We start from the raw sequence: 21466 nt of genomic DNA on the forward strand, positions 1-21466 counted from the left end.
AACATCAGATTTTTGAGTTCAGTTCTATAAACATTTTACATTTAAACAACGGACGGACTTTTTTTTATTTTTGTGTTTTTTTTGTGTGGTATTGATGTGGAATCGTGTATTGTGATACTTTACTTGGTATTGAAGTCAAAATTCTGGTATGGTGAAATCCCTAAATTAAATAGTGATAAGGATAATAAAAAATCACCAAAAATTCTACAGAAATATGTCTAAAATAAAATTGTGATTTAAACAATAGGTTATTTTGTGACGACGCATTCCCTTTAAAGTGAAGCGTTGCTGACTTACAACGTCATCTCTAGAACCTATGTTGAAAGTGGCAGGAAGGATCTTATGCAGTATTCCATTGACTCCTTTGTCTCTTGTGATTGGGTGATGCAGGTAATACGGAAAGAGAAGAAAAAGAAAATCACAGCCACAAAGACTGCGCCAACCCCCTAGTAACCATTATGATAGGCGATCAGAATAGGGATTGAAAGTAATAAAAATATTCATGAAATAATGGAGTAAGGAGAAATAATCAAATAAAAACTCTTGAAAACGTTTAAAAAACAAAGCATGTAAGCAATTGACTCACTTTACTGGAGAGGTGGTCTGTAGGATAAACTCAAGACACCTACAGATTCAATATCCCCCCCATCCTCGCCTGGATCTCTTGTAGTATCTAAAACGCGACAGTCCCATGGTACTTCTGGTAGTTTCCTTTATTGGTGTCACAGATAGGCTCAACAAGTTTCGGGAATGTTACCATATAATTCCTTCTTCAGGAGAAACCAAAATACACACAGAGATAATAAAATCATACAGATATGTCCTGCCTAGAAGCCTTATATATAGTAGGGACTTATAATCCCACCTGATTAGTGCACGAAGTGGAAACGTCACTCCCGGTATCAGAACACAGGTATGCGTTCCAGAGTGGAACGCATACTAAATGTCTCCTAGTATACATATATCTTTAGAAAATTGCTGTGGCTAATGTATAACAGCAATGTCGCTATCTCCATGGGGGTTAGTGGATGCCTAGGGCAGGGGAGAGGTTGTATCATGTCCAGAGACAGATTGGAACCGGAGAGGAGGTTACTTCCGGTTTCGTTTAAGTGGAACTCGAAGGTGTAACGTTCCCACCTCCGGTTCCAAGTGGAACAGACAGGGTTAGCGATGTGAGCCGCTTCTGTCTCGGGTACGGGATAGGACTACAAAATAAAGCGCAAGGTAAGGTTTGTATGAATCGCATGTCAGTCCCACACATGCGCCTCATCTCGCTGTAGACACAAAAAGGGGATAAAGAGGGGTACCACTGATGTGGCTATATATATATATAAAATGTAATGTAGTATTAGGACATATTAATGCTTAAACAGGATACTGAATAAATAAATGATGAATAATCAAAGATCACAGATGATAGATCTACAATACAATAAAATAAATATAGGCTAATAGATTATAGATATATAAATAAATTGGGTCACAATAGAAATATATAAACCAAATTGGGGTTGTTTCATCCTAATAGAAATATCACGGAAGGCAACTTCCTAAAACCTTACTTTAAAATACATCCAATAAGACAGGTCCCACCAGGACCAATTAAGCCGTAGTACAGCAAGTGAATCAGAAAGCTATCACATGAGGAAGACTAGCAACTAGAGAAGATGGGTAGCGCAGATGGGACAACACGTAAAAAAAAAAAAAAATGTCTGTCTCTATGCTCAGCCCAGAGATGGACGTTGATGGTAGGAGTACTCTGTCCACGTGCCTCGGCTAGCCTGTCCTTATGCAGCCCTATCACTTATCTGATACAAAATGCACAATCCCTTATCTGATACAATATACAAAGTCCTGACGCGTTTACCCTTGTAATAAACAAGGTTCATTAGGGGACAGATGGTGTCAGTCTAATACTGGGATAACTAAGTAACCGACAAGAATAGATGAGAATACAGTTGTGTTCAAAATTATTCAACCCCCAATGCTGTAAAGGGTTTTAGGGAATTTAGTGTACATTTGTAATTGTGTTCAGAATGAAATCTTACAAGGACTTTTTAAAGAACCAAATGCAACTAAAATGACATCAATTGTTTTTGTAATACAGTATTAAATGTTTTTTTTTGTGATTTCTTCATTGACACAATTATTCAACCCCTTAAAGACTACCAATCTTAAGAACAGAGGTTCATTCAAGTGTTTTCGATCAGGTATTGAAAACACCTGTGGATGTCAAGGAGCAGCAATCAAGCATAATAAGCACCAATTAGGCAGATTTAAAAGGACTGTGATACTCAGCTCCTTCTAGACATTTACTGGTGTGTTAATAAACATGGTGAAGTCAAGAGAATGGTCCAGGAAGACAAGAGAAGAGGTGATTTCTCTTCACAGGAAGGGCAATGGCTATAACAAGATTGCAAAGATGTTAAACATACCAAGAGACACCAGAGGAAGCATCATTCGCAAATTCAAGGCAAAGGGCACTGTTGAAACGCTACCTGGTCGTGGCAGAAAGAAGATGCTGACTTCGACTGCTGTGCGCTACCTGAAGCGCAAAGTGGAGAAAAGTCCCCGTGTGACTGCTGAGGAACTGAAAAAAGATTTGTCAGATGTGGGTACTGAAGTTTTAGCTCAGACAATAAGGCGCACACTGCGTAATGAAGGCCTCCATGCCAGAACTCCCTGGCTCACCCCCTTGCTGTCTCCAAAGAATAAGACGAGTCGACTGCAGTATGCCAAAAGTCATGTGGACAAACCCCAAAAGTTTTGGGATAGTGTTCTGTGGACTGATGAAACAAAATTAGAACTGTTTGGGCCCATGGATCAACGCTATGTTTGGAGGAGGAAGAACAATGCCTATGAACAAAAGAACACCTTTCCTACTGTGAAGCATGGTGGGGGGTCAATCATGCTTTGGGGTTGTTTTGCTTCTACAGGTACAGGGAAGCTTCAGCGTGTGCAAGGTACCATGAATTCTCTTCAGTACCAGGAGATATTGGATGAAAATGTGATGCAGTCCGTCACAAACCTGAGGCTTGGGAGACGTGGGACCTTTTAACAGGACAATGATCCCAAGCATACCTCCAAGTCCACTAGAGCATGGTTGCAGATTAAAGGCTGGAACATTTTGAAGTGGCCATCGCAGTCACCAGACTTAAATCCGATTGAGAACCTCTGGTGGGACTTAAAGAAAGCAGTTGCAGTGCGCAAGCCTAAGAATGTGACTGAACTGAAGGCTTTTGCCCATGAAGAATGGGCGTAGATACCCGTAGATCGCTGCAAGACACTTGTGTCAAGCTATGCTTCACGTTTAAAAGCTGTTATAACTGGAAAAGGATGTTGTACTAAGTACTAAGATTGAATGTCACTTGGGGGTTGAATAAAACTGATAATGATGTGAGCGCAGAAAATACATTTGTGGTTATTTCATTATAAATGTTATGCTATATTTGTCTGACTTAAAAGTGCCTCTTTGATTTAATTGTAAACAAGATGACTGAAATGATCAAAATCAATGTCAAACTGGCCAAAACTCTCAATTTCAGTTGAACACAACTACATAAGATGGGGCGCTCCGGATTTTGTTGCTCAAGTATGCAGTGGTCTGTAATGAGATAATAGGTCTCTAGGACAGATACACAGTATGATACTCAACAGATTCAGAAATGACCAAAAGATAAAGACCACTAATTCAGAGCGAATTGACTTATCTGACAAAGATGGAAGTGGACGTCATCCTCACACAGACCAGGGTGCACAGTTGGAGGGCTCCATGGGGGCAAAAGATGCAGCTCTATTTGATCTATAGAAGTGCTCACTTTCAAATGTAAGGCCTTGGGCGGGTTAAAGCCCCATAGGTGGATCCAGACTTCTGAACTGCTCATCCCAGTCAGATGACCTGGGTATGCATAGCCATTGGGTGAGTTATCCCTCAGGCTCCTCGCTACGTTCTCACCCCTAGAAGTCCTATTTAATTCATTGGGAAAATAGAGTGACATACAGATGCGCTCCACATCATATACCCGTGGAGCGCCAACAAATATGCGGCAAACTGTGTAGCCCATTACATGCGCGAAGCGCGTGATCGCATAATACATGCTGAGATCCCGCGATATCTTGCTGGATGGGCATACAGGAAGAACTGGACGTATTGCAATGGACCTGGTGTACTCACATGATCGCATCAAGGATGGCCGTGCGTTCCACCAATATCAAGTGTGGAACGCACGGTTCTTGAAAACAGGAAATGCTGTGAATGGGGGAAATATACAGAATAAACCCATATGTATCCCTAGATTACATAAACAGGCGGAGCATAAAAAGAAAATTAATAATGTCAATACTCAAGACATATCCACAGGGGACAATGTGACAGATAGAACTGACTAGAAAGACCACATCAGCTCACGGGGCTAAAAACTAGAAGCCAAAAGTGTAGTTATTACTTCGTCAGATAAACCTTTTTCTTTTAAATTCTCCCGCTCAACCTCCAAGCAAGTGAGGTGCAGTTTCTCTAAGTTTGAATGACGAAATCCCTCTTGTGTTAGCAAAGTGCTAGCTTCCAAAGCCTGCCTCTCGAAAGAGTTAATGCCAGAGCAAACCAGGCCCTGCGGGGCCAGTATGGTAATATCGCAATGGCTTCCACTTTGTTGTCTCTGATCTTTCTCAGGACTCGAGGAATGAGAGGCAGAGGTGGAAAGGCATAAATTAATATCCCTGTCCAGGAAAAGGAAAGACCGTCTAGAGTCAGAGGATGATCCATCCTGTTGAGAGAACAGAAACTTTTAATTTTGATGTTTTGTCTTGTTGCCATGACATCTAGGGTTGGTGTTCCCATTCTGTGAACAATCTTCAAGAATATCTCTTGATTTGAAAGACCATTCTCCTGGATACAACAATCTCCTGCTGGAGTTAGGTGTAACTTCATATTGTGTGTATCTATCACAAACCCTAAATATTTTTTCCGTCTGGATGGAGTCACATTGGACTTTTCTTTGTTTATGATGAATCCATGTGTTCTTAACATTTGTAGAGTAAAATCTAGATGAGGCATCAGAAATTCTTGAGAGCATGCTCTTATTAGCCAGTCGTCCAGGTACGGTATAACAAATACTCCTTGAAGTCTGAGCGCTGCTGAGAGAATTACTGCTATCTTCATGAAGACTCTAGGCGCGGAGGTTATCCCAAAGGGTAGGCAAGTAAATTGCAAGTGAAGGACTTGATCATGGATTGGAATAGCTATTCTCAGCTATTTCCTGTGAGCTTGAAGGATCGGAATATGTAAATACGCATCCTTGAGATCTATAGTCGCTAGAAAGTCATCTTGTTGAATGACATTGGTGACTGACTGACTGTATCGTCTCCATTTTTAACCTTTTTTTTGAGAAAAAAAGTGTTTAGATATGTAAGGTTTATTACTAGCCCCCTGCCTTTGGAACAGCAAAAATAGGGGAAACTCCTTGACCTCGTTCTTCTGCGGGCACTTCTTCTAAAGCATGTTTTACCATTAATTATTTTAAAAGTTGGAAAATAATTGGAGATTTGTTTGTTTATCAGAAACCGTTCTTTTGGAGTTTGCTTGAGTTCTAGAGAATATCCGTGGATAATAGTCGAACGCACCCAAGCGTCTGAGGATGTCTAAAGCCAGGTTGTGACATAGTATTTTAGCCTTCCTCCTACAGGATATATCTCTTGCCTGGCATCATAAGATAGACCCTTTATCAAAAGGTTTCTTTTTGGGGATAAATTTAGCATTCTTATCAACTTTTTCTCCTTCTTTGGGAAGTGAAGTCATGAAAATGTCTCTGTGTTCTGGATGCTACAGTAGTTTGATATCTCTAAGGTCTAGAACAGCGGTGTCAAACTCAAATTCATCGGGGGCCGCATCAGCAGTTTGGTCACCTTCAAAGGGCCGGTTGTATCTGTAGGACTATGTGTCCACTCTTTATTATCATAAATTATTGTCACTGCATTCAATTATTACTGTTTTTTGTAATAATGTAAGTAATAACTAGCTCTGAAAGCTTGACCTGCAAGCGCTGAATGGGGTCACATAGCATTATACTGATTTATGATGCTATGTAACCCTTACAGTTCTGGAATGTGTTGGATAACACTGACATAATGCTGTCAGTGTTATCTAACACATTCCAGAACTGTAAGGGTTACCATATTTTTCACCCTATAAGACGCACCGGCCCATAAGACGCACCTAGGTTTTTGAGGAGGAAAATAAGAAAAAAAATATTTTCAACCAAAAGGTGTGCTTTTGGTGGGTTTTGAACTAATTGTGGTCTGTGGGTGGCACTGTTATGGGGGATCTGTGGGTGACACTTATGGGGGATCTGTGGGTGACACTTATGGGGGATCTGTGGGTGACACTTATGGGGGATCCACAGATCCCCTCCATAAGTGTCCCTGTAGTGAATGACCCTCAATACACGGGCTAGGGGCCGGCATCTGCTTTTATCATGACAGCGGGGCCCGTGCAGTGACTGTATTCTACTACACGGGCCCCGCTCACTGTATAATCCTATGTCTAATAGTTAATTGTATGTAATCGCATAATCGGCGCTGTGTATTACGGTACTTACAACTACAAGCGCTCGCCGCTCGGTAGGCAGAGAGGAGGGAGGAGGCAGGCCGGGAGGACAGGCGCTGGCAGCGTGAGTCATACGTCATGCGCCCACGCTGCCTGTTTCATTCATAAAGTGGGCGGCGCAGGCGAGTGACGTATGACTCACACTGCCACCGCCCGTCCTCCCAGCCTGCCTCCTCCCTCCTCCCTGCAAGCGCTTCTAGTTGTAAGTACCGGTAATACACAGCGCTCCTTATGCGATTTATTATCACTTCCTGCAGGGGCCGCCTGCAGGAAGTGATAATAAAAGGTGAAGGCTGGCGGCCGGCGGCGGCTACGCGGGCCACATGGCGAGGTCTGGCGGGCCTTGTGTTTGATACCCGTGGTCTAGAATATATCTTCCGAGCAGAACGAGGAAAATATAAACTTTTGTTTTCATTCAAAGATTTTAAAATGAGTTTTTTAATTGTGGACCAAATAATGATGAGGGCTGAAAAGGAAGTGAACAAAAATGATATTACGATGGGACATCCCCATTCCATTCTTTAATCCATAGGGCTCTTTTAGCAGCATTGGATAAAGCCAGGGATCTGGAAGAGAACTTTGCAGTATCCAGCGGGGTATCACATAAAAAAATCGGTCGCTGATTTCATTAGTGGTATATTTTCAAGGATTTGCTCTCTAGAAACTCCTTCTTCATTATCTTGTGTTAGTTAAGAGCCATAATCTCAAAGCCCTTGCTACTGGAATAGAAGAAAGGGGCGACTTGACTGCCATGGAAGACATAGCATAAGTTTTCTTTAAAAGGTTATCTGATTTCCGGTCCATGGGATCTTTGAGGAGAGAAGATTCTTCTGCAGGAAAGATGGATTTTTTTGGAAAGCTTAGCCACTGCTAAATCCACTTTTGGTGGTAACTCCCATTCACTAGTTGCTTCTGGATTTAATTTATAGGTAGATTTGAATCTAGCTCCCGGATCTATCCTCTTTTCAGGCTTACCCCAATCCTTTTTAAGCCAGCAACTAATTACTGGATGAGTGGGTAGCACTTTTACTTTAACAGAAGGAAAATAAAATAGCTGCTCTTTCTTTGATTTATGACTGACATCCTTATAGAAACATAGAATGTGTCGGCAGATAAGAACCATTTGGCCCATCTAGTCTGCCCAATAAACTGAATACTATGAATAGACCCTGGCCCTATCTTATATGACAGCCCTGAAGGCCCTATCTTATCTGATTCAATCAATGTAGAAATTTTATCTTTGTTTAATAAATACATATTTTCCATGGATACATCATCAGAAGAAAGAGAAAGCACTTCCCCCTTTAAATATTCTGAGCTATTTGAAGGATCCTCTGGGACAGGGGAAATAACATTCCTTTTATTTTTAGATCTAGCAGCAGAAAAAGCAACTTTTATTTCAGCAAAGGTTTCGGAAAGCTGTTCCTTGAACCTGTTTGAGACATGAGAGGACATCACAATCCTCAGGCATAGGTTGTTGGCAATTATCACAAATATTGTGGTTAGATTTTCATTTTCTTTTCCCCGAACGCTGAGGAGGATCCATCTGTCAACAAAAAATAATATGAGAAACGGACAACATGTTTTCAAGGATGGAGAGTGGTATCCGAAGCTTCCTTAAAGCCAGAGAGGGTTCCACTGCCCGGCAGAGCGCCGCAACCTAGAGTAACAAGACGGACATAGGCTCTGCATCCAATTCATGCATGCGCAGAATGTCGCTTGACACCGCCGCCGCTACCATCTTGGATCCCCTAAGTATGCGAACGGTACATCCACTTACCCACAGGTCACGAGAGAGCCTCAGGTGATATTCAGGCTGATATGTCTAGATGATAGCAAGAACTCCCTGCTTCAATCCAAACCACTTTCCGCTTGTTCACCCCGCAGGGGTTAATGGCCCGAGGGTATACAGCACAGGGTGAGAGTTTGCAAGCCAAGGGACTGCCCCCCCCAAAGAAAAAAAAAAAGGGTATACAATAACGGCACATCATCCAATATGGAACCTTAGGGACAGAGAAACTCTCTCTGTATATAGGGTTTAATCAGTAGAAACGCTTCTATCCAAGGTAAAGAGACTACGAAAAAAGAATACGAGGAGTGTTTCCACTTACGATAATTTATACAGGAGCTAATTAGTTAACTGTTTAAACTGTGTGTCTTCTATCCGGCAATTAATGACTCATTAACCCCCTATGTGTGCATGCTGCCGTAGGACGATCAGGAAATCAGATTTAGCTGTGTATTAATACTGTGTTGATGACATACAGCCAAAGAGGGAAAATCGTCAACATCCAATGTAGTGAAAAATAGTGAGTAATCACATGACACTTCCTGTGTCGATAAATATTTCCATCTCCAATGGGAGGTGAAGCACTATACATTCAGAAAGATGTGAGATTCACCCGCGTGATAAAAAACTGAAGGTTTACAAACAACCATCAGTGAAAAACGCATCGCATCCGCACTTGCTTGCTTTAACGCAGCCCCATTCACTTCTATGGGGCCAGGGCTGCATGAAAATCGCAGAATATAGAACATGCTGCGATTTTCACACAAAGCACAAGTGATGCGTGAAAAACAACGCTCGTGTACACAGACCCAATTGAAATGAATGGGTCTGGATTCAGTGCTGGGCGCAATGCGTTCGCATCAGGCATTGCACCCGTGCGGAAAACACGCTCGTCTGAAAGGGGACTAAGTCCCTACTATATATAAGGCTTCTAGGCAAGACATATCTGTATGATTTTATTATCTCTGTATGTATTTTGATTGCTCCTGAAGAAGTGGGTATATGATAACACCCCCGAAACGCATTGAGCCTATCTGTGATACCAATAACGGAAACTACCAGTAGTACCATCCGTGGGGCTGACATGTTTTCCTAAGATACTACAAGCGATTCTTTAAGTCTGTAGGTGTCTTGAGTTTATCCTACAGACCACCTCCCCAGTACAGTGAGTCAATTGTTTATATTTTGTTTCATATAAAAATAAAAAGCTTTTAAGAGTTTCTATTTTATTATTTCTTCATACTCCAGGTTATAACCAATTGGTTGGTACACCTATTACTCCATTATTTTATGAATATTTTTATTCTTACTTTCAATCCCTATTCTGATCACCTATCATAATGGTTACTAGGGGTTTGGCGCTGTCTTTGTGGCTGTGATTTTCTTTTTCTTCTCTTTCCGTATTCACATACGTAGTTTTTTCTACACTTAGTCACTACTGGCAGCCTCCCACCTCTCATTCCTTGGTGATAGTTCCTCCTCCCTTTGACGCCCTGCAGTTACTCTTAACATTTTTTGGACCCCCATCCAAAAAGTTCGATTGACACTCTTTTTTGGATTTTTTTCTCTTCCTCCTCCTCCTTACCTTGATGCAGGTAATGGCAGCGCTCTGGTACGACTCCTTCATGACGGGACCCTGAAGCTGACTGATTTAAACAAGCTCAGTGCCGAAGAAATGCAAAAGAGTTTGACACTTTGTGGGATTCCTTGGGATGACACTGACACAAAGGTGAAGGCCAATGGTTATTGTTTGTTTCTGTCTCTGTAATAATGTATCGGGGGCTCCGAAATACATTTACCTAGAAAGTAGTTAAAGTTCCTTTCTCATTCGTACTTTTGCTCCCCTTGTTTAATCATCATTTACATATATGAGACATTTTATCTATTTTTGCGAGATCAGATTAGTGCTTGAGTTGTTACCACGAGAAGGCTGTATACAGTGTATTGGACACCATTTTATTGTGACTGTACGAAGAAGAAGAATTTAAAGGGGTTTTGTCACTTCAGCAAATAGCATTTATCATGTAGAGAAAGTTAATACAAGGCACTTACTAATGTATTGTGATTGTCCATATTGCATCCTTTGCTGCCTGGATTAATTTTTCCATCACATTATACACTGCTCATTTCCATGGTTACAGACCACCCTGTAATCCATCAGTGGTGGTTATGCTTGCACGCTATAGTGTGCAAGCGCAGCCACCGCTGCTGGATTGCAGGGTGGTGGTAACCATGGAAATGAGAAGTGTATAATGTGATGGAAAAATGAATGAAGCCAGCAAAGAAAGCAATATGGATAATAACCATACATTAGTAAGTGCCTTGTATTAACTTTCTCTACATGATAAATGGCATTTGCTAAAGTGAGACAACCCCTTTAAATTAAAAATATAAAGATCATTTATACATTTCTCCTTATTTGCTGAGATACGATCACTTTAAAGGGTTTATCCAAATTCTAAAATATCCCCTCCAGTGCCCAGGCCCCCTGTATACATTATACTTACATGGATCAAAACATCCGGCGACGGGGGCAGCAGCCAATAGCAGGTTCCTTGCTCCCTTGATGCAGGTCACCATTGCGGCCTGCTATTGGCTGCTCACCCCGTCGCTGGATGTTTTGATGCAGAGGCAGCTGTGCAGGGTTCTGGAGCGATGCTGGTGCCGGGGAGCAGGTAAGTATAATGTATACTAGGGGCCTGAGCATTGGGGGGGATCATTTTGAATTTGGATAACCACTTTGAGGCATCATGCACACAACTGTTTGTATTTTGGGGTGTGCAGTACGCAGATCCGCAAAATACAGATGATGTCAGTGTCGGACCGACTGACTTCAATGGGGCTGTGGTCCACATGTTGCGGCCAACTATAGGACATTTTCTATCTTTTTACGGAACAGACATACAGATGTGGAAAGCTCTCGGATCCTCCATGTCGTTTCCACAAAAGAGAGAAAATGTCCTATATCAGGGGTAGGCATCCTCTAGCTGTTGTGAAACTACACTTCCCAGCATACGTACATGCTCTGCTCCTCTCAGAACTCTCATAGAAATGAAGGGAGCATGCTGGGAGTGCTGAAGGTTGCTGATCCCTGTCGTATATGATCACATATAGCAATGACTGTTATAGCAACTATTGTGGAAAAGCCCTTCAAAAATGGACGTACCTTATGAAGTTCAGGTCACTACAAGTTAAGTGTGCCTAAAACTATAGTAAAGATACTTCCTTTTTATGTCCCATAGGATAATATGTGCTATTCCATCCTGGCTCTTTCTGAGTTTGTGCAGAACGGCACACAGACTAAACAACCACCGCCGCATTTAACTGGGGGGAAGCTCTACAAGGTCTGCCCTCATCAGGTAACATTATATTAATAGAAAATACTTCTTTGTCAGGACTGGATTATGACCAGAGAAAAAGGAGCACTCCCTTCAGACCTCCAAGGCCTGTAACCATCAAACTATTTAAATGAACTGTGTCAGCAGAAAATAACCTATTGTTTATCATATTTTTAAAGAGTTTTATTTGATGTTATTTTTTATTTTCCATGTCACTATATTTAACCGTTAGAGGACTGGGCGATTTTTCAATATTTTATTGGACAAGTTGTACTTTCTAATGGCACCATTTACGTTTGCATACAGTATAGTGGGAAGCGGGAAAAAAATTAGAAATGGGGTGTACTTGTATTTATTTATTTTTTACGACATTCACTATGCGGTAAAAGTAACCTGTTACCTTCATTCTCCAGGTCAGTACGATTGCAACGATGCCAAACTCATATTGTTTTTCTTGTGTTTTAATATTGAAAAACAATTAGAGATCACCATATTCTGAACGCTATAATTTTGTTGGGCGAATTTACTTTTTTATCACTTTTTATAAAACTATTTTGGGGAGTTGAAGTGTCAAAAAATGGCGAATTGGCCATTTGCTTTCCGACAGACCATTTGCCATATGGGATTAATATTTTAATAGTAACTTTTATTGGTTAAGGATTTTAATTTTGGGGAAAGGGAGATGATTTGAACTATATATTTTTATTTTATTTTTTTTAGATATTTTTAAAAACCCTTTTTTTTTCCTTCTTTTTTTTAAAACCCTAATAAGAAGTGTCACTTTTTGGTTTGTACAGATGACTTTACTGCAGTTCTATATTATTCTAATCCTGCCTGTAATGATATCACCTCTGTGTATAGATAAGACAAGATCCACCATTCACTAGGTGATTGTCAGAGCTCATCTATTCTTTCCTTGTACAATGACCTCTGCACAGGTCACAGAGCAAGCCTAGAAGACTCTCCCATATAAATCAGTGAGGTCCGATCCTGACCATTGTGTCTATGGACCATGGGGCTGCCATAAAGCAATTCTTTAGAGGTTGTCTGGGCTTTTTCATATGGATTACCTATCCACCGCCGATCAACTGTGTCTATGGGACAGCAGCAGCAGAGCAGGAAGAGAGAAGGGAGACGCCAGGTGCACACGTCTCCTCAAACTGCTGATTTGCAGGGGGGCCAGGTGTCGGACCCCCGACGATCTGATATTGATGACCTATCCGATTCCTGAGGATAGGTCATCAGTAGTAAAAGCCCGGAGAACCTCTTTAAATGCTTTCCAAATGCTGTTAAGAAGCAGTTCCCTAACCTTGTTCAGGAAGTAGAATAAAAAAATCTGTGCTCCGAATATAAAAACAGATTAGAAAAAAAGGAGATGTGGTTTTAACTGGCAGAGAACATTTTTGGTGACACATTTCCTTAAACCACTTAAGTACTGGTCACATTTTCGTTTTTGCATTTTCGTTTTTACCTACCCATGTTCCAATAGCTATAACTTTTTTCATTTTCCGTTTATATAGCCTTATGATGGCTTATTATTTGCGAGATAAGTTGTATTTTGTAATGGAACCCTTTAATTTACCATGTCTTGTATTGGAAAATGGGATTTTTTTTGGGTGGGGTTAAATTGAAAAAAAATAAAATAAAATAAAAATTCCACTAAAGTGTTTGGAGTTTTGATATTACAATGTTCACTGTGCACTAAAGATGACATGATGTCCTCATTCTGCGGCTCAGTATGAATACAGCGATACCAAACTTTTAAAGTTGTTTTTTTTTTTTTTTACTAAAAAAATTTAAAACCTTTGGAAAAAATTAATATTTTCTTTGAATCACCATTTTCTGACAGCCATAACTTTTTTATATTTCGGTCCACAGAGCTGTCGTATGGCTTGTTTTTTGTGGGAATAACTACTTTTAATTAATCAACGCTGTTGATCCCGGCAGTTGGGGTGTTAAATGATGGGGTTCGGCGTGTTCGCCATTTCCAGTTATTGCGGCTATGTGTCTGCTGTATTATACAGCCGGCACCTGCTGTGCATGGGGGGTGCTCGCTACATCAGCCCACTCTATGTCACTGTGGCTGAGGGGGTTAAACCAAAAATGACATCACAGCATCAATCAGTGTATGGTTGATAAAGGCTGTTTAGCCAAAATGTTGCATTAGGAATAAAGTAACGCTGTGGGCGGTGCTGTCTCCATCCATTTACATGGGGAATTGATCCTATACCCCTGTGAGTATATTCCTTTAAAGGGAACCTCCGGCAATAGAAAGGTTTTACGATGTATCCAAAGAGGTGATTATGCAGCTTTTACTAATATTAATTACTATAGGTCATATATGTCTGTGAAGGTTTACAGATACTATAGGTCAGAGCTCTGTTCTTCTGCCTGTGCTACTAACTAGAAGAAATCCAGTGGTCAAGCATGCATGTTTACTGCCATAGGGGGAAGAGGAGAAGCAGCCAGAAACACCAGGCAAACAGTGAACTGGGGGAGCATTGGCTTCTCTGCAAAGCCTCCTACCCTGTCCTTAAAGGGGTTGTCCAGGATATATATATATATATATATATATATATATATATATAGTTTAAAGGAAGTCTGTCTCCTCCATATGGCCATATACAGTGCTTACATGGCTCTGTAGCACACCTATACAGGATTGTAATGGTACCTTTGTCTTTGCCTTTAGACTTGCACCAGCAGGAAAAACTAAGTTTAATTCATATGCAAATGAGCACTCGCAAGTGCCCAGGGGTGGCGTTCAGTGTGTAAGTGCCCAGGCTGCTCTGCCTTCTTTTCACTTTACTCCTCCCAGTCTCTGCCTTTGCCCGCCCTCCCTTTGCCCTATCGATGAGGCAAGAGACTTGGAGGGCGGGCAAAGGCAGAGACTGGGGAGGAGTAAAGTGAAAAGAAGGCAGAGCAGCCTGGGCACTTACACACTGAACGCCACCCCTGGGCACTTGCGAGTGCTCATTTGCATATGAATTAAACTTAGTTTTTCCTGCTTGTGCAAGTCTAAAGACAAAGACAAAGGTACCATTACAATCCTGTATAGGTGTGCTACAGAGCCATGTAAGCACTGTATATGGCCATATGGAGGAGACAGACTTCCTTTAATCCTCCCCAGCCAGCAGGACTTGTGGAGAGAAACATACTTACCTGCTGTGATTCCCATATTCCTGGTCTATTTGCCCTGTCAACATCCACATGGGCAGTGTCACATGCGCGACTGCAGCCAAAGACTGGCCTCAGTGGGGAAGTGTCTCCAAGCGGTATTTTACCTCTTGGTCACATGCCGCTTGGAGAACCGTCACTGCTGGGGTCAGTCCTTAGCTGCAGCGGCACATGCAGACGTTGACAGGCAGGGACCAGACATGCAGTGCAGACAGACTGAGAGCCAGAGAGCAGGTAAGTGTATTTCCCTTCACATGTCCTGTTGGCTTGGGATTAATAAAAAAACGACAAAAAAATTGCCTCCTGATGGACCCCAATCCTCCCGCCCAGTTAGAACTTTGTAGTCATTTAGAGATATTTATTCTTATATTTCTTTGATCATTTCTGCCATTCTCAATGCATAATAAAGGGCTTCTCTGGGATTTATATATTGATGACCTATCCTCAGCTTAGGTCATGAATATGACATTGGCTGGGGCCGACTCCCGCCACCTCCAGCACCACGGCCTCCTCGCAGCTTACCAAGCATCATGCCATACACTGTATAGTATCTGTGCTTGGTATTGCAGCTCAGTCCCATTCAAGTGAATGGGATGAGCTGTGCCTAGGCCACATGACCAATGAACTAAAGGAGCACTGCGGCCTCTTTGTACAGCTGATAGCCCTGGGAGTCGGACCCCTGCCCATCTCATATTGATGACCTCTAAATCTCAGAGAACAACTTTAATAGCTCTACCTTTGTGTTCCATCACTTCATTGCATTATGTTGGTCCCCTTAGGGTGACCTCTTGCACTTATGTCACGGTTAAGGCTACTTTCACACTAGCGTTTTTGCTGGATCCGGCAGGGTTCATCAAAAACGCTTCCGTTACTGATAATACAACCATCTGCATCCATTATGAAAGGATCCTTTTGTATTCTCTTTAACATTGCCAAAACGGATCCGTCATGACCTCCATTGAAAGTCAATGGGGGACGGATCAGTTTTCTATTGTCACTGAAAACGGATCTGTCACCATTGACTTGCATTGTGGGTCATGACTGATCCCTTTTGCTCCACATCCATGACGGAAAGCAAACTGCAGCTTTCTGTCTGGTATGGGAACGCCACCAAATGGAACGGAATGCATTTTGGAGCATTGCATTCTGTTCAGTTACGTTTTGTCCCCATTGACAATGAATGGGGACAAAACAGAAATGTTTTTGTCCGGTATTGAGCCCCTATGACGGATCTCAATACCAGAAAATAGAAACACTAGTGTGAAAGTAGCCTTATAGATCTAACGCCTTCCAATAAAATAGTTTGAAACTTTTGAAACTAACAAAGAATTGGATATGTTGATCTTTGTTTTTAACAGCAGCAGACCCCAAGGGAGAGCGCAGATGCCTGTTCACATTAGTCCGAACTGCAAATCGCTATCTAATACACAGTGCTACTTGGGAGGGACCTGAACCAAGTTCTTAGAGTCTCTCCACTTTGGACAGTCCCTTTTTGTTAGCAGGGTCCGCAGGCAATACACGAATCATGGATTTTCCATTTACCGCGGACATCTCTAAGGCAGAGACGCTCGTTGGATCTGCACTGACTGGTTGAATCCTTTAAGATTCGCAAGACAATAATTAGAAATTGTCTTGCTGATCTTTGTGGGAAGAGTCTGAGGCGCGATTCAGATGTTCTGTGAACCATGGTGGTGGCTGCCATTATACATAGATCATTATGTTGTTTCTCGTTTCTTTAGGTGGTTTGTGGATCCAAATACATTGTGAGAGGAGAAAGCCCCCGGGATCATGTGGATCTCTTGGTCTCATCGCGACACTGGCCTCCAGTCTACGTAGTAGATATGGCAACACAGGTAGCTCTTTGTGCCGATCTCTGTCATCCAGACCTGACAAAACAGATGTGGGGGAAGAATCAAGGATGTTTCTCAGACCCTTCAGAGTCACCAAAGGTAAGTAAATATATTTCAACAGCCCAAAGCAATATTCATGAGCTAGCTGGTCTGACACGTATTCTGATACGGTATTCTAAGCAGCAGACAGGAATAGATGTTTATCATATTTGGTATGGTAAATGGTGTATAAATACACTAGCAAACAAAGCTTTGACAACTTTCTGTATCCATTCCTTAAAGGGGGTTGTGTCACCCCACACATTGGTGGCATATCGCTAGGATATGTCACCAATATCAGATAGTGGGAGCCGCACCTACCTCTAGAACGGGGCTCCGAAAGTGAACTTTCACAGTGTGCTCTCTATTCACTTCTATAGGAGTTCCAAAAATAGCCGAGTGAGCGCGCGGGCACCACCCCATTCACCTCTATGAAATAAATGGAGGATGGCTGCGCATGTGCAGTGTGCTTTCTTAAACTTTGGAGACTCCATTCTAGAGATGGGTGCAGGACCCACACCTATCTGACATTGGTGGCAAATCCTAACGTTATGCCACCAATGTCTCAGGTGAGACAGCCAATTTAACATTTTCAAGATCTCTGCTTGCTGTAATTGAATGCAAGCCGTCATTGGTTACATCTAGAAGTTGCCCATCTGTCCTTATGTGATGATCACACAGTCGCAAATGCGAGCACTTACAGCTGTACAGTAATAAACCATGCAACAGTGTGATCCTCGCATGAATATCATATTGCAAGCTCTCAAAGTAAACCATGGAGGCACTCATTAAGTTGCAGCAAGCAGAGATCTTGGAGATCACGAAAAATTGATATACAAAGTATAAGGGAAAATGTTATAACTTTTCATTATAAATTTTAATTAAAGGTGTTATCCAACCCTTATAATGCATCCCCAAATGCCTGGCCCCCACACACAGATTGTACTTGCCTTGCTCCCCAGCACCTGCGTCACCTCTGATGCCCACACAGCCGCCGCTGCATCTCCCTGCCGTGCGAATGCAAACACCCGGAGAGGGGGGGAGCGACAGAAATGAGCATCCCTAGCGTCACCTGCGATGCTCGGGAGGCTTATTCTTGTCGCAGCCCGCTATTGACTGAACCCAAAATCCCCTGATCGACATTTCATCCTTGTGACGGGGAAACGCATAGGCGGCCGTGCATGTATCCGGAGCGACACGGGTGCCGGGGAGGAAGGTATGTACAATCTGTGTGAGGGGCCTGGGCATTTAAGGAGGCATTATAGAGGTTGATAGCTCCTAAATAATATGTAGATCAAGTAGCCCAAGTTCTCTTTGCTCTGTCACAGAATTGAGCCATGTCTACAGGGCAATGCCCTTATCCAGCTCATATGCCATTTATTCTTCCTTTGTCTTAGTATGTATCATGCCCAGAACTCTTAGACAGACATTATAGCGTGGACATGATGGGCAACGAGTCTTCAATTCTGCATCCTGTTACCAAGTCCAAGTCTCGAAGAATTGTTCACGCAGTAGCAGAGCAGAACGGAACCTGTGACCCAACCGCTCGCCACCATGCACTTTCATTGTGCCGGGAGATGGAGCCCTATAGTGCAATCATCACAGCCATTGGAGATAGCAAAACCAGCAACGTCCGCCACCACCCCATTAACTTTGACAACGTGACACACTATTACCTCTACAATAGACTGATTGACTTTCTCACCAGCCGAGAGATTGTGAACCGACAGATTCTTGACATTGTTCAAAGCTGTCAGCCCGGGGAAGTGGTCATCAGAGACGCTCTCTACCGACTTGGTGTTGCACAGATCAAGACTGAAATAGGAGATGGTGTTCTGGAGGAAGATTTATTGTTGGAACAGCCAAGTTCTGTGTGATCCTACCTGACATATAGTATTGCGCACTACAGGTTCCGTACGTTTATCTACAGACTATGGAGACAATCAGCTGTCCGGACAGTGTCCAAGTGACTGGGAATTTTCCTGCCTAAGTATGAGCTGAAAACTGCATTGAATGGTGGAAATTAGAAAAAAAATGCACTTTTTTTAAATCAATACATTCATTACCAGATGTAGAATGGGAGGACATACCATATTTCAACCTAGATTGCATGTCAGTGGCTGAGAAAATGAATTTCAAAATTATTCACAATTACTAATGAATTGTTAGAGAGACATAAAGGGATAATGTATGATGAGTCATTGGAGAGCAGGGTGCCCATATACCCTTCTTGCACAGGCGCCCTCTCTTTGAGATGTAAGCTGGTTTATGTGGTGATGCCCAAGGGGCTGGTCTAAGCTGTCAGGTTCTAAGTCTCCAAGGTCAGTGTGCTTTCTTTCATTGATATTCAAGGGAGTTGTATAGGAGACATGACCACTTTCTTCCAAAAATAGAGCTACCCTTGTCTACACATATTATTTGGAATGGGGCTGCAATACTGCACTCAGCTTTGACCCCATTTCTGAAAGAAAGCGGCCATTTTTTTAAACTCATACAATTTTTTTGCATAGCATTGAGACCACTCTTCCCTTGATTCTGCCTCCTGACAGTTGTCAGACCCCCATTAGTCTAACATTTATGGCTTGTCGCAAATCTGAGCAAAAACATTTAAAGAAATTATAATGTCCTTTAAAGGTTTTCAGAAATGTTTTTTTTACTTCTTCCTGTAAGCACTCCTTCCTTCTCGCAGCTTACTAAGCACAGCGCCGTACATTGTATAGTGGCTGTGCTTGGTATTGCAGCCCAGCCCCATTCACTTGTATGGGGCTGAGCTCACCTAGGCCACGTGGCCAATTAATGTGTCGTCACTGGCCTAGGAAAAGCAGAGAGAAGGCCATGATGCTCACAGCTTTTTGTTCACTTTCCACCATCTCCTGGACATCTTGAAGGCACAATACTTACCTGCTCCCCGCCGTTTGTTTCTGGCTCCTTCGGTCCACCACTGCATTCACTGCTCTCTAGCCCCCATTTGTAGACTTCTAGAATGAATGGGGGGGGGGGCATATGTTCCTCAGCAGTCAATTGTGCAACAGTGACTTGTCCTCCAAGAGGCACGGGTCACGTTCTGCTTTGGGGATATCTCAGCGCTGCAGCCAGTCATTACCTGCTTCAGCGGACGTTACACCCTCATACCCATTCATTTCAAAAGCTTACAAGTGGGGACAGGAGTGCAGAGAACTCACCATTGGAACGAAAAAGCTGGCTTCCCTCAGAGGCCTGGCAGATGAGGTTGGGTGTGAAAAAAAGTTATAAAAAGCTGGACAAACCCTTTCGAAGCATTTTCTCCTAAACCAAAATGTTAATGAGTTGGTGTATAACATGCTATAAATGATTGTAGCCCTCATTGCTCTATATTAATGCCACCTGCTGCCCGTTTAACAAATTGCATCAAGGTTCTCTGCATCCATAGGAATTATATAGCGGTGGCTAACGGAGATGTAGCTGCATGGACAGTATACTCACACAGGCTAAACATGTGCAGTGGACGTAGCTAAGAAGTGGTCCTCTAGGTAAGGGCTCATGCACACGACCGTATGCCCTCCGAGACATAAGGTCCGTGAGCGGGCCATATGTCCTGGAGCGGCATACATCGTGCACACGGGAGCACATAGCCTCATAGGTTACTATGACACTGTGCGCATCAGGCCGCCCATGGGGCTATTGTCCCGCACTCATAATATCATACGAGAGCAGGACAATAGTCCCCCGGGCGGCCCAATACGCACAGCCTCATAGTAACCTATGATGCTGTGCGCTCCCATGCGCACGATGTATGCTGCTCCGGGACATATGGCTCGCTCACGAACCATATGTCTCGGAGGGCATATGGTCGTGCGCATGAGCCCTAAATCACATGACTGCTTCGATCTTGAGTGCTGTGGACATGGAGGGGACAATGTCCACTATTAATACGGGCAGCAAGGGGTCTTGAAGTAAAGAGCTGGTTTAAAGCTAAAGGTGGTGTAGAGCTTCATAATATAAAACACAATCAAGTGAATAAAACCTTTAAGTGCTGAACGGTTCTCTTCTGGTCTCTGGTTAAAAATCTTGTTTGGCCATTTTCCGATTTTTGAGAATGATAAGTGACACCATTCCACAGTTAGGCCTCATGCACACGGATGTATTTTGCAGTCCCCAACCTGCTGATCCACAAAATACGGATACCAGCCTTTTGCATTCCACTACTTCTTTGTAGAATTGACTATTCTTGTCTGTAAAACGGGTCCGATAATTTGGGGGCGGCTACACGGATGCGGGCAGCACACGGATCACATTAGTGTGCTCTTCGCAATTTTTTCTGATATTATAAAGCTACTCTCTGAGTATCAGCCCAGTATCATTGCTTTATAGTATGTTATTGGCACCAGACGTCTGTGATCATTTTTAATTGTATTTCACTTGTCAGCTAAAAATATGTTCGTTTCCCACCAAGTAAGATCAGTGCAACTTCATTGCATGTTGTATGTGCTTTATTTCTAGCTGGAGTAGAAGGGAATCCAGTAAACCAGACTCTGTGTAAATGCTCTTAAGTGACTTACGTTGTTACTTTGGATATGCCCCCATTGTCTGATAGGTGTGGGTCCCCGCAGCTATCTCGTAAACTGAGCCGGCAAAGTGAAGGAGGGTGCACTGATCATGTGTGGCCACCCTCCATTCTTTTTTATGGGGCCAC

At 42.6% G+C, this 21466-nt stretch overlaps 1 protein-coding gene across 2 annotated transcripts in view; it reads left to right on the forward strand.

Annotated features, from left to right (window-relative positions):
- The window catches only part of HMGXB3 (HMG-box containing 3), an 83960-nt gene extending 63641 nt beyond the window's left edge, over window positions 1-20319 (forward strand). For both annotated transcript variants that reach the window (XM_044281122.1, XM_044281123.1), the window contains 4 exons: window positions 9986-10119; window positions 11633-11749; window positions 16645-16854; window positions 18192-20319. In XM_044281122.1, coding sequence (XP_044137057.1) covers window positions 9986-10119; window positions 11633-11749; window positions 16645-16854; window positions 18192-18671 — 941 coding nt within the window. In that variant the 3' untranslated portion in view covers window positions 18672-20319. The remainder of the gene's footprint in view (window positions 1-9985; window positions 10120-11632; window positions 11750-16644; window positions 16855-18191) is intronic.
- The last annotated feature ends 1147 nt before the right edge of the window (window positions 20320-21466 follow it).

Source organism: Bufo gargarizans, chromosome 2 (assembly GCF_014858855.1).
Source record: "Bufo gargarizans isolate SCDJY-AF-19 chromosome 2, ASM1485885v1, whole genome shotgun sequence".
Taxonomy (NCBI): Eukaryota; Metazoa; Chordata; class Amphibia; order Anura; family Bufonidae; genus Bufo; species Bufo gargarizans.